General features: G+C 34.1%; 1 protein-coding gene across 1 annotated transcript in view; it reads left to right on the forward strand.

Moving 5' to 3' along the window:
- Window positions 1-9704, forward strand: part of LOC129066854 (serine/threonine-protein kinase 33-like) — a 190872-nt gene extending 181168 nt beyond the window's left edge. Inside the window, 2 exon segments of the mRNA XM_054568621.1 lie at window positions 8907-9616; window positions 9618-9704. Coding sequence (XP_054424596.1) covers window positions 8907-9616; window positions 9618-9704 — 797 coding nt within the window.
- The last annotated feature ends 7091 nt before the right edge of the window (window positions 9705-16795 follow it).

Below are 16795 nucleotides of genomic sequence, written 5' to 3' on the forward strand. Positions count from 1 at the left end.
TATCCAGCCTGAAAAGGCACATGTTGAAGGCAGAATCAAGAGTTCACATTATTTATACCATGTTCTTCTTTTTCTTAATTTTGGTTATTGTATTTCTCAATATCAGTATGGAATTTCTATTTGGTTCTTATTATACTTTCCAATTATCTGCTGCAAATCTTAATGTTACTTATATTTCATTGTGCATATTAAACATGATTACTTTAATGTCTTATTTTGACAATTCCATTATCTGGATCCCCTGTGGTTTTGTTTCAATTATCTGTTGTTGTTATGGTTTAGAATCGCATTGTCTTATTTCCTGATGTGTCTGGTTAGTTTTGATTGAGTGGTGGATATTGTGTATAAAAATTGTAGAAATAATTTCAGGCCCGGACAATGTTATTTCCCTGCACAGAAAATTTGCTTGCACTTGCCAAGTGCCTGGGGAGAATCATTCTGAGAGAATTACAGTCCAATTCAGGATTGAGATGATCTAAAGCTGAGCTACAATTTCTGTCAGATCATTTCTACTTCTGGTTTCACTCTTATTCCTGGAGTGCAGTCTCACTGTCTCAACTCACAGAAAGCATGTTTATTAGCCTGGACCATTTGGCAGGTCCTTGACTTCAACATCTAACCCCTAACAATATGGGATTGTCAAAATTGTTCCCCAGCTTTTCAGATTATCAGTCCCTTTCAAAACAGACAAGCGTCTTCAGAATAAAAGCAGACCCAAGTGCTCTGCTCATGTCCTGAGTCACCAGCCATTCCTAAATCTTGATCAAGTATTTCTTCACCATTTTCATATTTTTCTTTACCTTCATGTAGATATACCTATAACAACATCAATCTAGGTTTAGGTCTATATTTATATTTATTCCACTTTTTCATTGGTTCTTAGCCAGAGGATTGGTCTGGTTAGTACAGCTCACCATTACTGGAAGCAGAAATCCCTAAGCCAATCTTAAATAAAAATTTCACTGTAGAAATCCTTTAAAAATTGAGTTGAATCTGATTTCTTTTAGAGCATCTTTACATTTGATTTTACCAGGTGCTTCTCAGTTTGGGATATATTTTCATCATAACTTCTCAGCTTGTTGCTTTCTGGCCAACACAATATAAATTTAAAATCAAAACATACTTGAATTTTAGGCCCTTAGTTACACTTTAATAAGTAAAGTATTTTCTCTGACTCAGAGTCTACAGAGAAATAAGAAAAGCCTTGCTCTTCTGGAAGCTATAGATTAATTCATAGTGTTTCAGGGTTTTTGTTCCTTCTTATTACCTTCTATTCATTCAAGCAAGGTCTGGTCTGTCTCCTTAGGAAGATGTTACAAACCAAGCCCCTTACTTATCAAACTAAAAATCCTATAGAATGGCCTAAGGGTAAGTTTAGACTTTGAACCTCTATGATTTGAGTTCCACCTTTACTTTTGATGCTCAGAGTTTTCCTTAATTTTCTGAATGCTTAAGTAGTTTGTCATTTAAAATATCCTACCCTTCTCAACAGCAGGGATGGAACTGGAGATTATTATGCTAATGGAAATAAGCCAGGCAGGGAGAGACAAATACTCTGTGATCTCACCTATAAGTGGAACGTAATCATCAAAACAAACAAGAGAGAAAAATAGAACCAGAGACTTGGAAATAAAGAACAAACTGACACTGACCAGAGGGGAGGAAGAAGGGGGGTTAATGGGGTGGAAAAAGGAGAAGGGTCAAGTCAAGGAACTTGCATAAAGGACCCATGGACAAGCACAACAGGGGTGCGGAGGATTGAAGGTGGGAGAGCATGGTCGGCAGGACAGGGGAGAGCTATGGGGACAGTTGTAATTGAACAACAATAAAATATTTACAAATAAATAAATAAATAAATCCCAAATAACTATATATAGAGAGAGTAAATGTTATCCAAAATTTATGCATATTTTGTAATAACAGCTTTTTCAGATTAATCTGTCTGATACATCGCTACTAAAACTACAAGTTTATTAAAGAATGTGTGTATGCTATTACTTTCAGAATAAAACAGCGATTAACTATTAATATGAACGGCTATGAAGACACAAAAAAATCACAAATATCCTAAGAGCATTAAGAATATGTTAGACTTTCAATGAGAAATCATATTGAGAAATTACCAGTGATCAATGAATGCTTTTGTTTATAAACTAGGTTAACAGGGTCAAACATAAAAATTGTTAGATTAAACTCAACTTTCTGAAGATTCACTACAGCAGAATCTTAGAGTTTATCAATAAAGAAACAATATTCACTCCTTACTCAGTGGGAGCCTCTCTCTGAGAACCATCCACTCTTCAAGCCCCTCATTCCACACTGATTCTGCCACTTCTCATGACCACCCAGTCTCCATGGGTACCATTATCCCTTCATTTACTTAGAGCTACAGCCCCCAACGTTGAACTAAACCATTAACTAAGTAAGCCAATGAGACAAGGGGAGTGCTCTTTTACTTCTGCTTCTCAAAAAAAAAAAAGTCTTAGAAGTGAAATCTGAGTGTCCTGAATAGAGTTCATCAATTGTATTTTTATTTCTTTTGGTCAAGTAGTATACAAATTGCATTTTGTATTATTCAGGAATACATTTTTTTCCCACAGAGATAACTAGTCAATACAAGCAGGAAAAAAGTCTTTCTTAGCCACTAAGTCTGTTTTATGTTAATGCTGCCAGGCCATGGGAATTTGTTGAGGGTATATATACATCTGGACTCTATAGTTTGAAATTGAGAAGAAAGATTCTGTCCATGCTGTGCTGAATATTAATGTGCATAAAAAAGAATTCACATGCTCTCTGTTGGCAAACATCAATCCTACATATAACTATCCTCATTTAAGATGAATGTATAATTAGCAACAACAGAGAAAATTTTACAATCTAAGAAAAAGGAAGGATTTCCCTAAAGATTAACCAATAAATTGTACATTTTAAAAAGTTTTCTTCTAGTAAACAAAATGGAAGAGTTGGAAAGCATCTACTTTGTACAACTATAAGACAAATACAAGCTGTGGCTACTGTGCAACATGAGCTTAAAAAGGAAATTAAAAGACAATGGATTGAGTGGCTCAGGGTAAGGAAATGCAATGGGATTCCAACAAAGATATGAAAGGAATGAAAAGTACCTAAAATGGAACATCAGAATTAAGTTCTCCCATAAGAAAGTCCATAGAAAGGAGACTCAACAGTGCAGAGAAGTGAATGATTGACCAAATGAAGAAGCTTCCAAGGGGAAGAATCTAAGGAAAATGAAATACTGATGAATGTAAAATAGTTGATACATAAGGAGGGAGAGAATGGAGACCCAACTGATGAATAATAGGTGCTGCTGAGGAAGAAATCAGACCAAAAAATGAACAGAAGTAATGAGTAATGATCATAAGTGTGATCATCATACTAAGAAAACAGTTCCTGTGGAAGAAGTATCTGCAGATATTTCTGCTCATAATGTTAATGGACAAATAAAATTAACCCATGCCTAGGCTAATATAGAATAGAAACAGATGCACAATACTTACCTGGTAGGGAAGATACATGATCAAGAAATAGATGCGCTATTTAGAAAAAAAATACAAGTTCTAAATAGATAGATGACAGAGAGAGAAATAAATATTTAGACATATAGATAGAAGGAAGAAAGGCTCTCCTTCTCACAGAAAATGTGAAGAAAACAGTTTCCTAATGAGGAAAATTAAAAGGAAATAAAAACATCATCTAATATGTATATTCACTTATGTGCCCCACTTTTTTCTAAGTACTTTATATATCATCTCAATTTGTATTAAAATTACATATAATATTAATTCTCACAAGAATCCTGTGATGTAGGTATTGTCATTCCCCTCATTATACGGAAGTCAATTAACACCTTGCCCATCTTTACATAACCAGGAAGTGGTGAAGCGAGAATTTGGAACCAAGCAAAATGTTTCCAGAAACTGTGCGCTTAACCACTGTGGCATATTATCTAAATTTATTTTTAAATGCCTTGATAAATATTTAAAACAAATAAGTTATGTTTGAAAGACATTCAAATATATTTTGGTTAAAAAATAAACACAAAAATTGTTTTAATTTCCTAATATTAAATAAATTCTCAGATTGAGATTAAAAAGTATGTAACTATTTATTTAGCCAGGACTCTTGTCTTTTAAAATAGAATCTAACTCAGTATATGAAATTTATTGGCATATGCTATTGCAAAGTACAAGTTGTGTGACAGGTTTCAGATGTGGTAGGACACAACAAAAGCCTTTAAAGGAAGCCTTGGGATTCTATGGTGCTTCATCTTTCACCTAAGTTTTTAACATTGACTTTATTCACTGAAATGCTCTCTTCATATAGTGACAAAGATATAAACATGCCACAGTTATATTTAAAAATGCTTAGTAGTGAGTGATTCACAGAGAAAGAAATAACTCTGATTGGCTTAACTACGGCTACAAATCCTTTCTGAATAACCACTCTAGCCAGGTGTGTGAGAATCACAGAGCCACTTCTGTGGCAGCCAAGGTGGAGTAGGCAATAGTCCATGACCAAAGGACGGAGCTTTCACAGAAGGAAGAAATAAATGAAAAGAGAAAAAAAATTACACACACACACACACACACACACACACACATAACAAAAACATAAAGTAAAGCTGGAATATTAACCTCAGGAAAGAATTTAAATAAAAAGCACATATGCAAAAAAACATTTATACTAATAAAAGTTAACTGCATAATAAAAACAGAACTGGTATGAGTCTCTATTAATTGAATAATATATCAAGAAAATACAGATAGAAAATCTGTTAAGAAAAATATGATAAATTGAAATTATAAATGATATAATTAGAATGTAAAATTTAAAATACAATAATCATTGTACATCAGATTAAATAGAAATATGAAGACCAGGAAGATCATACAACATAATCAGTAAGGATAAATGTTAATGTGTATTTTGACTTCTTAACCTAAAAAATGTGACTTTAATTTTCCATAAAAGATTTTCAGAAGTTGGTCATAAACTAAAACACCAATAAAAACAACCTCTAAATTTCCAAAACTTAAATTATGCTGTCTACAAGTAGACATTAATAACAAATATTTACATTTTAAGAGTTCCAAACACTAGAAAATTTAAAAATCCTCTTGAATTAATTATTGAGTCAAATAAGATAAAGAGGTTACTACTGGTTCCAAGTTTTTAGGATTTAATGAATTGAAAGTAGTAACATGAACATATTAAGTGAATGAGTCCCATTATTTTTAAATTAAATAAAAATGTTTTTTATGCTTAAAATTAATGACCAATTCAATACAAAAAAATGTTAAATGATTGTTTTGAACTTAATAACCTCTACTTTCATCAACTTAGTTTTATATTTTAAAGCCACAACTCATTATATTCCATATCATGTCTTCCAATGTGACCAAAAAATATATTTCTTCATATTTAACTCTTTCAAAAAATGTTGTTAATTAGAAGGTATCACACATGATGAAAAGGACAATAAAACTTGATTGAAAATTTAATTGAATTTTTTAATAATGATTAACATGAAGATGATAGAAAAAAATGTATTGAAATTTATCTCCAACTTTAACACATTTAAGTTAACATGTATCTTAGATACTAATGCTATTACTCTCTTAGATATATCTGAATTCCTAAATAGAATTTCCCAAATGAATTTGGCAAACCCTCTATCTACTAGAGGGCAGTAAAGTCTTGTTAAAGGCCCAGAAGATCACCAGTACAATTAGCTTCTTGAAAAACCACATGGGACAACTGTATGATACAACTTTAGCTTTGTTTTCTGTCAAATAGTAAATTCTCTCTGAGAAATCAATTTGGTTTTACTATTTACAATCTAAAACAAAACCCAATCTCTTGATCCATCCCAATCAATAAACACTAATTAGGAAGCTAATCATTACAATTAGGTTACAAATCAATTAAAATGGTATATGCCTTTTTAAGTATCAAATATTAACAATCTATAAAACTTTCTACTAAAAGAGTTTAAGGACTTCCTTTAAAATGGTCATTCAAAAGCTAAATAAGTGTCTCATTTAAGATATCGTGACTAATATTTATTATAAAATCATGTATCTAGCAAACTTTTCAATATTTAATTATTCATGGTAAAGAAATACCCAAAATAGAATTTTGGTGCTCTAAGAATATAGGTAAAAATGACTTAGTTGCCTAGCAACATCCCCCAAAATTAGAAAATGAGGAACTTTGTATACTCTTTAGCCATTTTTAAGAAAATGTTATTCCTGTTGTGCAGCATATTAGATCAGAGTGCCTTGTGAACAGGATTTTAACAGTCAGGAGATGTGACTGTGTTTAAGATTCCTTTTTCCAGTCACTAGTTCATTGTCAGCGGCAGCTACAGAGCAGCTTTATGTGCATTCAGAGACCGCCAGGAAATTAGTTCTGCATGACTGAGTCAGCACTGTAGCTCAGAGAAGGAGGATCACCCATTTCCTTAAGCAATTGTTTATTTCTTGTTGTGATAACAATATTAAATATTATAATTCCAGAGTAAAAAAAGAGTCACACCATTATAATTCACCTAAAAATCCAGTCACCCCTTCCTAAAAGAGTGACCAATTGTAATTTGTTGGGCTTTGCTATGTGCTGATAGCTCTTTATAGCTTAGTTAGTGTCTTCAAACCTTTTTCTAAACTACAGGAGACAGTGAAGTAAAATGTCAGTGAAATGAATTCAGGGGAAATGAACATTTAAAACTAGCAACAGCTAAAATGCAACTGATCTTTAAAATTAAGTCAAATGTTTTTGTTTCCATGGTTATCAAGGAAAAAATAGCATAGCATTAATATTTTCCTATCTGAACTAGTTAGTAAGCTGCATCCCAAAGCAAATTTGCAGTGTTCCCATGTGCTTCAACACTACCCATTCCTGTCCACATGTGGCCCTCGCACATCCATCCCCCAAATCACTCTTCATTTTTATTGCTCCTATAATAAGGCAATATAAAATATTCCTCTATCTAGTCCTATAGGTTAAACACTGTTTTCTAATTAAACTCTAGGTTCTTTATCTAAATAATGCCTTTGCATATTCTTTGAGCTTGAAATGGATTATTTTCCCCATTGCTGCGCATTATATGAACAGATGCAAGACTGAAAGTGGCCTCTTAGATTTTTGGAAACATTTTCTAATCATATAGCAAAATATGATATATATAACTCCAAAATATTATGCATACCCACACACATACACACATTCACACAATCACATATCTTTCAGTTTGAGCAAATTACTGTTACCTGAAACCAAAGGTATAACTCATTTAGAATTTAAAGTCTAAGAATTTTCTGAGGGAATTTCTAGGTACTTTAAGGCAAGATTCCTATTTTATGCTCTTCAGTGTACACTATGCAGTAGTCCCCCTGTACTCCCAGGGATAAGTTCCAAGACCCCATTTTGGTGCCTAAAACCACTGGTAGTACTGAACTCTACATACACAGTTTTTTCCCGAAGCATACATACACTTTACGGCTTCTGTTTGGACTATCCAAATTGCACCATCACTACATACTACATCACTCTTGCACTTTGCGTTAGTCGAACACAAGCACTGTAATAATGAGACAGTCCATCTGACAACCAAGGTGGCTACTGAGAACTAACAGGTGAATAAGGTGTACAATGTGGACACACTGGACAAAGGGATGGCAAGAGATTTCATCATGCAACTCAGAATGGTGCACAATTTAAAACTTGTGAATTGTTTCTTTCTAAAATTTACCATTTAATATTTTTCAGACCGCATACAACTGCAGGTAACAAACCGTAGAAGGCAAAACTGCAGATAAGGGGGAGACCTGTAAGTATTTATGTATTTTTATATATGCCTATTTTTAGAATTTTAACAAAATTATTAGCTGTCACTTTTTTGACCTGGGAAGATAGCATGAAACTATAATCTGGAAAAGGGCTAAGAAATTCAATTCAAATGAAATTCATGAGGCACTTACTCTATGGTTCAAACTTTGCCATGGTGCAAGAGTACCTGATACAGTTCTTACCTTAAACATTGTTCCTTTAACAACATGAAAGATACTACTTTCCCATCTGTCATAATTTTATGTTAAAAAATATATGAACATGTCAAGCAAATCAATTTGAAAAATTTTGTAACAGCATGAAGAATAGAACTTCTGCATAACCATATTTTTCAAATTGACCAAATTATCTTTTGTGATGAAGTGACGGGATTCCTAACTCAGGAGAATCAAGAGGTGTAATATATATTGATTCTGCTGAGTCACAAATGCCAGGAAAAATGGGGCATCTGGTTTACTATGAACTATTTGCCTTGATGTTAGAAATGGAGTAGTCTCATAAATGATAATTAATATAGTAGCCCAAGAAAAACAGAAAATTCTATTAAGTTTGGTTGTTTAATTTGAGCTTAATAAACAGCAAAGTGACATGAAGCTATTTTGTAGTAATCAAAAGTCCAGATGCAGCAAAAACCAAATTAAGCAATTGGGAGAGATTTGTATGCAACGAGTCAGACAAGGAGATCAAGGTATAATAAAAGAGTAAAATCAAAGCCAGTACAGTTTTACAACTGGTAAAGATTGTAGAGAGAAAGGCATCTCAAATACACTGGAGCCGGGGCAACATTACAGAAGGAAAAGTTCCTCACATAAGGAAGGACAATGGAGCTTCTATTCCGGAAATCTATACATTTGGGAGAATATTGGGAAAGGGGAGCTTTGGAAAGGTCATTGAAGCAACTGACAAGGAAACAGAAACGAAGTGGACAATTAAAAAAGTGAACAAAGAAAAGGCTCGAAGGTCTGCTGTGAAGTTATTTTAATGGGAGGTGAACATCCTAAAAATTGTGAAACATGAGCACATCATACATGTGGAACAAGTGTTTGAGACGCCCAAGGTGACTGATTTTGGCTTAGCAGTGAAGAAGCATGGTGAAAGTGAAGTCATGCTACAGACCACATGTGGGACTCCTATGTATATGGCTCCTGAAGTAATCAATGCCCATGACTATAGCCAGCAGTGTGACATTTGGAGCACAGGTGGCATAGTGTACAACTGATGCTCTGGAGAACCACCCTTTATGGCAGGCTTAGAAGAGAAGCTTTTTGAGTTAATAAGAAAGGGAGAACTACATTTCGATGATCCAGTTTGGGATTCCATAAGTGATTGTGCCAAAAGTGTTTTGAAACAACTTAGGAAAGTAGATCCTGCTCACAGAATCACAGCTAAAGAACTACTAGATAACCAGTGGTTAACAGGCAATACACTTTCTTCCGCAAGACCAACCAATGTGTTAGAAATGATGAAAGAATGGAAAAATAATCCAGGAAGTGATAAGGAAAACACAACAGAGCAAAAGAACAAGTGTTCCAGTCAAGAAAAGTTGGAAGGTTGCCAGCTCAGCAGACCCAGCGGAACTGTCCATGATGTCAACAGCACTTCAGATGAAGACGAGGAAAAAGAGCCCACTGCTTATAAAAAGAAATTTCCTGTGACCAGCAAGAAGGGAAATATGGACAACTTGGACACTAGCAGCTCAGCTTCCACATCTAGCAAACTCTCATCAGCTGGAATCAAGGGAGAACTGGAGAAAACCCTCTGTGACTTCAAGCCACAGAACAGCAACCAAATACACTGCAAAATCCTTTGCCCTGCCTAGAACCAAAAAGAAGTTCTAAGGTTCCCTCCAATGCTGAATAGCACAAAAACAGAGCTGCCCTTTCCAGTACTAAAATGAGGGGATAGGAGGTGAAAAGGACCAGCACTACATGAGCTTTTAGCACTACTGAGCCCTGCAGTGTGTTTGCACAACTTTATAATTGAAGCTACTTATCTCCAAGCCATGTGGTGTTAAAGGACAGCTACCAGCAGCTGGATGGCAGGGCTGCAGTTGAAATCAATGCAAAATCTTTCGAGGGTTGTTTAGAGGAGCAGATACCCTCAGAGCAAGGCTTGCTCAGTTTTACTTCACATTCTTAGATTTCAACACATTTATACAGAAAACAAGAACCAAATATGGTAATGAAGATTCCTAATAATTATGTGCACTTTGCACTAGAAGACTTTGTTAAGAAATTACCGAGAAATTTACCACCAGCATAACGGCAGAAGTGCCTCAGCCTTTCATGTGGGCTCTTGTGATGGTAGGTTGTATAGATTGTTTAACACAATTTAAATGTAGAAAAATAGGAGATTTTGTAACTGTTTGCCATTAACTTGCTAATAAATTCCCAGTGTATTGGTTCAATCAATAAAAGACATGTTAAAAAAAAATCCTGCTACTTTCTAAAAAAACTAAATCCTAGTTTTAGGTTCATGTTCTGAAAATATCCTAAAGCCACTCTCCAGAATCTATCAGAATCAAGGAAATTTTAATTTTGAGGAACTAAAGGGTGTCACAGTTTCACTTAGTGAAAAATATAAAACTTGTTCAAAAATATTCAGACTACTAGCCCACAAAAAATATAATTTATTACAATGCCTGAGAAATTGAGCTACCCAGGCTTGTGATAATAGCGTTAGGCTGTGCGAAAAGAAATGATTGCCATCAATATCATTCCATATTTTATCTAAAATATCTGCTAGCGAATATAAAGCTGGAATGAGACAGTGGGGGGGGAATACTTCTGATAATCTTTAACTCCTAACACATGCACAGTGGTGTACAAATATCACCAGGGATGCCTTCAGCAGGTATGCAGGTTCTGTTTTGCACAAAGGTACTTAACAGAGGAGGGATTGTGGGCTAAAATCTACTCTCACTCTGCTCTTGAAGGTATGGTTCCTAGTATAGGTCTGTGAGGGCCTAGAAGGATGAGGCACCTTTTAAAAACATATTTTGTTAAACTCCCTGATGAGTCAGTGGAGGCACAGGTCTTTGCTCACCCATGAAAAACTTTCTCTCTTCATTTGTGTTTTTTTTACCATTCCTGCCGTTATGTAATAAAGAGATTTCAGCACTTTGTACTACAATACATTTTTACATGCATTGCTGGCATTTATTGTAAGAAGAGGAGGCATTGGTATGTAATTTTCATCTTTTCATAGTTTGTTCAATTATTTTGCTTTCCACACTGAAATTATTCTTTCATTTAAAACAAAATTTGTTTAGTTAACTCAGCCCTAACCCAATAAGTTATTTAAAAAAAAAGATTTGTATCTTTCAAACAATGAACTGGTTGTATTTCATATTCTTTAATAGATACTAAAATACTAAAGTAACTACTTTGATCTTTGTCTTATTTAAAGAAAATATTTTTCCTAGTTTGAGAAAGAACTAGTCAAATTTTAAGAATAGAGATGTCTGTATTTAGCTACAAAGTTTTATTTTTCTGGGTAAGACAGAATTCTTGGAAAAAGAAAAGAAAAATATCAATTAATATATACAATACAATGGTGTGGTATTTCATATCACCAGCCAGTTGATGCACTGAATTTGAGGCATGATGCTAAGAATTATTCAAAAATTAAACTTTAAAATGTTTCTAAGCTCATTAGAAGCTGACAATCTGTAGTCATAAGTAGTTTCTACAAGACAACTATGTGACAAGACTTGCAAACATGTATTTACTTTCCAAAAACATAATTCCAATTTTAAGATTTTAGAGCTCTGCCTGAGAATGTGAAAAATTTAGGGATAATCAGATGGGAACTTTACTGAGAGAAAGGAAAATTAAATGGCGCGGGGTAGTCTGCAGCAGATGGAGGAAGATGATTAAGAGTTGGGATTCTTACAAAGAGAAGAGAAAAGTAAAAACAAAAATAAAGAAGAGACAAGGCATCTTCAAACACCTACACACACGCGCACGCACACACACATTACCTTTCTCACTTACTGTCATTTTATTTTAATTGTGTTTCATCACTAGTCATACTTCACACTCAACATCTGTTACAGGAGGGCTCAGCAGTTAATGATTTACAGTTCTATCCTGATCCTTTCCTATGCTTTGGTTGAATCTCTCACACAAACAGTATGCAAACTTATGACCCCCCTCCTTTCTCTCTAGGAGCTAGAATTGTTAATAGGAAAATGTTTTTGTTCAATATTACTTCTTGATTCTTACTGTAGTCATCCCAGACTTCCAATTACTTCCTTTAGAGGATGGGATTTAGAAGTCCATAAAAGATTGTTCATGAAAGCAATGAAAATTTGCAGTGATCTAGCCTGTGCAAAGACGTCCAGGAAATTTACTCTTGGTTGCAGCCTTGTGCTTTGGCCCAGAACCATTCCTGTTGCCACTTCAGTTTCTTGCAATATTACACAGTTCAACACCCAACATAGTAACATGATGTATGTTTTGCAGCTTCATTTACAGCAAGGAAAATAATAATACCTCAGAATAACATAGTATATCACATAGAAAATGAGCACAATGTTGAAGTTATTTAAAAAAGAGACCCTTTGATCCCAGCTAATGAGAAAGAGAGAGAGAGAGAGAGAGAGAATGTGTATATTGGTGTTACTATGCTTATTCATTAAAGGAATAGCGAAATAGACAATGGTCATTTGAGGTGTGTTGAACATGTATGGAAGTGTTATTTGAATTTGGTCAATTTGAAATCAGTGGGTTCAGTTACAGAATTTACGTATCTATGATATTATGCTTTAGGTAGATCAACTATGTAATGGGGTGTTTTATGGAAAGATATTTACTTGCTTGATTTACATTTGTCAAGATCAGCTGTTATTTCAAGTTGGATATTTAGTTTTCTAGATCTATAATAAGAGTAGAAACCAATAAAATAATAATAAAAATGAAGTTGCAATAGGTCTTCAAGTATATAAGATTCTGACTTTAGTAGCCATCTGCATCTCAGCAAACCATAATTCATATAGTGTATTCATATTTTCTAGAACAGTATCATAAGTTACCCAGTTATTTTTTTTCCTTCTTTAGGTTTCTAAATGCTCCAAACCAAACTTTTTTCTTCCCCTGCAGAATCTTGATACTCTGGAAAGTCCTCTGAGTTTTCTTCATCCATTATCTGAATGAACTGTGGAAATAATTCCTTGTTGTGTCTTTGGTAAGTGCACTAATGGACATGTGATAGACTCAGACCCTTGAAGGTAATGGTGTGAAACTGCTTCAAAACTGGCTAGAAAAACAGATCCCATTTCTGATCTCTTGATGGTTGCAAATCATACACTTTTTCTATTAAAGAACAAAACAGTCTCTCCAAGAATATTCCCCAGTTTTCACTCTAAAGATAAAAATTTTAAAATACTATATTTAAAAATAGCTTTCTAACCAAATAAGCATTTTGTGCAGAAAACTTTTAAAATCTAAATGCTTCGTAATTATGAACAAATCAGAGTTTTTCTTCCAGCCATAAAACTTACAGGCAATGATTATACCAATACCTTACCTAATAAAAAAAGAGAAATCTTACTAAGCACTATGCAATGTGTTTGTACATATTTCAATGTGCCCCAAATAAACCAGTAAAGTTAGTGTCTCTATTAGATCTCTGTTTTAGGTGCATATAAAATTAGTATCTTTCTGGGTGTCTTGTTTCATATTGAATCAGAGTATATGCTCTATCTTGTAAAATATTTTTTAATTGAATAATGACTTCATATCATATATTTACCTTCATTGTAGTTTTAGTCCACTTGCAGCAAGTTTTACAATTAGCATGAACTTGTTATTTATAAAAAATTGCCATTTTTAAATGACAATATTTTTTATTTATGAGTATTTGGATTATTTTTTTTCTTTGTGAGAATTTAGCTGAAGAGAACTTATATGACAATCTCTATAGTGTATGTTTTCTGCATATTCAGGGAAATCTGATTTATTTCTCACCCTAGCAATTATAATTTAATGCTTTAATCTTAAATTATTATATTCAATAACTGCTATATTTCTGCTCCTTTTCAAACAGCTACATTTTGTTTTTAATTATTTGTTTTGTAAGAGCTTTGCACAGAGTTATAATATCTGTGATCTAAAGACTATTTCACCCTCTCATGTGGTAGATTGAAGAAACATGTTGTATCCATTAAAAAAAACTGCCAACTAGCAGAGGAACACAATAGATAGTAATTCTTTATGAGCCAGAAATATTTCAGGTGAGTGGAGATATTACTGTGCATCTCTATTTTCACAGAGCCACTATCATTTATCCTCATAACACTAACCTTTGCAAAGTTAAAAATATAAAAGCATTGAAAAATGATTGGAATAAATTGTAAAAAAAGAAAAAGCTGTCTGGTTTTAAAAAGCCCGTTGATAAGACAAAATCTTGTGTTGTGACATGAGAAACAGAAATAAGAAAGGATGGATTAAAATGGGATGAGCTGTGAATATGTCTACAAAAGAATGAGTGAAAGAGGAAAAATAAAGACTCTAGAGAGTAGAAAAACAATTAGCAGGAAAATGCATAACACTTTCCCAACCCTACATCAAAATTTTTTAAAATGGAGCAAAAGTTTTGAGAGGTTGTTTTCATACCTAAGAAACCTTTGTATGAAGCTTCTATATTTCAGCTGCTAATTCCAGCTATATCAAAAGAATAAACAACTCAATACTTGTGTCAGACATATTTGGAATATCAATTATATCATAATATTGTGTTACTATGCATAATGGTTAAAAGGGCATGTTTTTGAGTGAGACAACATGGGCTTTAATCTTGGCAACACTATCTCTTAAATTACTTAAGCCTTTTGAACACAATTTTCTTACCGTAAAATGGAAATAATACTATTTCCCTTGTGAATGGTGTTGTCAATTGAATAAATAGAAAATGCAGAAATTATAGCACAAAGGAATAAAGAAGAGCAAAGTTATCCCTGGCTATTTTGTTCCCTGTAGCATAGCAAGTCCATTCTCTTTAAATATTTTTTTCTTTGTTAACATCCCCTATATAAGATGTCAATTCTGATTCCCTCTGCCCTCTCATGGTGACTCCATGGGCATCCACTATCCATGGACCTGCGGAGAATAATTAAAAGCAAGGTGGTAAGAAGTGTTAAAATATTAAAGTCTATCTGATAGGATTGAGTCACCTAGAGTTATGAGGAATCCAGGAAGGTTTACTAACATGACTAGGCATCATATGCTATGATGGTACAAGTGAGTAACTAGGTAGCTTGCAGAAAGCAACGCCAAGTAAGAAGTTTGAGAAAGTGCTCAGTGGACAACCTGGTGAAAAGTTGAGGAATACCTCTAGGCATGAAGGCAGAACAAGAAGAATGGTCCAGGACTTTGGAAAAAAGTCAGAAATATGTGTTTTATTTGTACTGTTAAAATATGTTGCAACACTGCAATTATAAAAGTGTGTAAAATGTCACTCCATCCAAAAACAGATACTGTTTCCCGCGGAGACTTACTGCTAAGGAGTATCGTGGCAGTAAACATCCATCCTTACTCCCAGGCCAAAAACTGAATGTACATCAATGACCTATTTCCACACTGAAAATAATGTCATCTGTATCTACTGTTACCAGACACAAGAGCATAAAAATGACAAGAAAAAGCAGATATGAAAAATGGATACAGGAGAATTTGTTTCACATGATAATTTCATAAGGAAAAGAAGAAGTCAAAACATAGGAATACTTGAAATTTTTTAAGTTCTTCAAATCACTTTAAAGCTAAAGTGATCTTTTGTGGGGTTGGGTGACCCACCTCCTCTATAATGTTTGACGTAAAGATTAATTTTCATCTCAGCAATACAACCGAGGGAACTCTTTATTGGGCTTTATTTAGCCTATGTAAAATTGTAAAATAGACAAAGACTTTCCTCTCAAACTTTTAATCTTCAGCTTTATTTGAGTAATCAGTCCTCCGTTTCTTACTTCCTACCAAAGTTTGGCCTTGTGCTCAATTAAGAAGTTACTAAAAACCACCTAGACTGTCAGTCTTTAAGTAGCTTTGAATTACATAACAGAGATCAGAACCTGTTTTCGGTCAAGTTTCTAGAAGATCCTGAGGTTGAGATTTTTATTCCTGTGATTTCTTAAGGGTGTGTCCTTGAAACCTGTGAGAATGTGAATGGAGCTTTTTTTGGGGAAAGGAGAGAAGAAAGTAGGGATGTGGCTCAGGAAGCCTAGCCTCAGCCTGAAGCCACGTGGAACTCCCAGCAGAAATTGCATTACAGAGTCTGTCTCCCATAAGGCAAGGGCCTCTGTAGCTCAGCACCAGTCAGTCATTTTCTGGCTTCCTAGTGAGCAAGCCAGCTCCAAAATCCAAAAAAAGTGCCACAGGAAGGGTACAGAAAGTTGAGCCCTTAGCAAAGGCTGCAGCTGATGTTAAAAGAGATCCCCAGGAACCTGGTGAGGCACCAATAGTGTCAGCTACAACAATTGTCAAAATAATCTAAAATTTATCAAAATATATTTTTATAAAAATCTCTTAAAAATTAAGTGAAATAACTTTTGACGATCTTGGAAAGGGGGAGGGCGTGGGGAAGGAGAAGGAGAATCCTTCCAGTATTCCTAAAGTCATTTTTTCCAGGTTCCAACCCTAATTTCTCAATAACATGATTTAACAGTGTTTACTAAACATTTAGTGGTCCAAAAAAAGAGAAAGAGTCTAGTCTACAGACTTTATATCTGTGTGGCCCATTTCTATGTAGAGTATTTTTCAGATTTCTGCATGTGTATGTATGTATATATATAATGTCTTAAGATAATACAGATATTATTCTTGAATCTTCTAAGCCAGAGAAATAAGAGGGGTATTTATCAGCATTTTCTAAATAGACAAACCAAAACCTAGAAAGCCATACACTAATGCTATTCACACAACTTTTTAATGGT

This window comes from Pteronotus mesoamericanus, unplaced genomic scaffold (genome assembly GCF_021234165.1).
Source record: "Pteronotus mesoamericanus isolate MK-2021 breed Mesoamerican mustached bat unplaced genomic scaffold, CSHL_Meso_final contig_20, whole genome shotgun sequence".
In the NCBI taxonomy this organism is placed as follows: domain Eukaryota; kingdom Metazoa; phylum Chordata; class Mammalia; order Chiroptera; family Mormoopidae; genus Pteronotus; species Pteronotus mesoamericanus.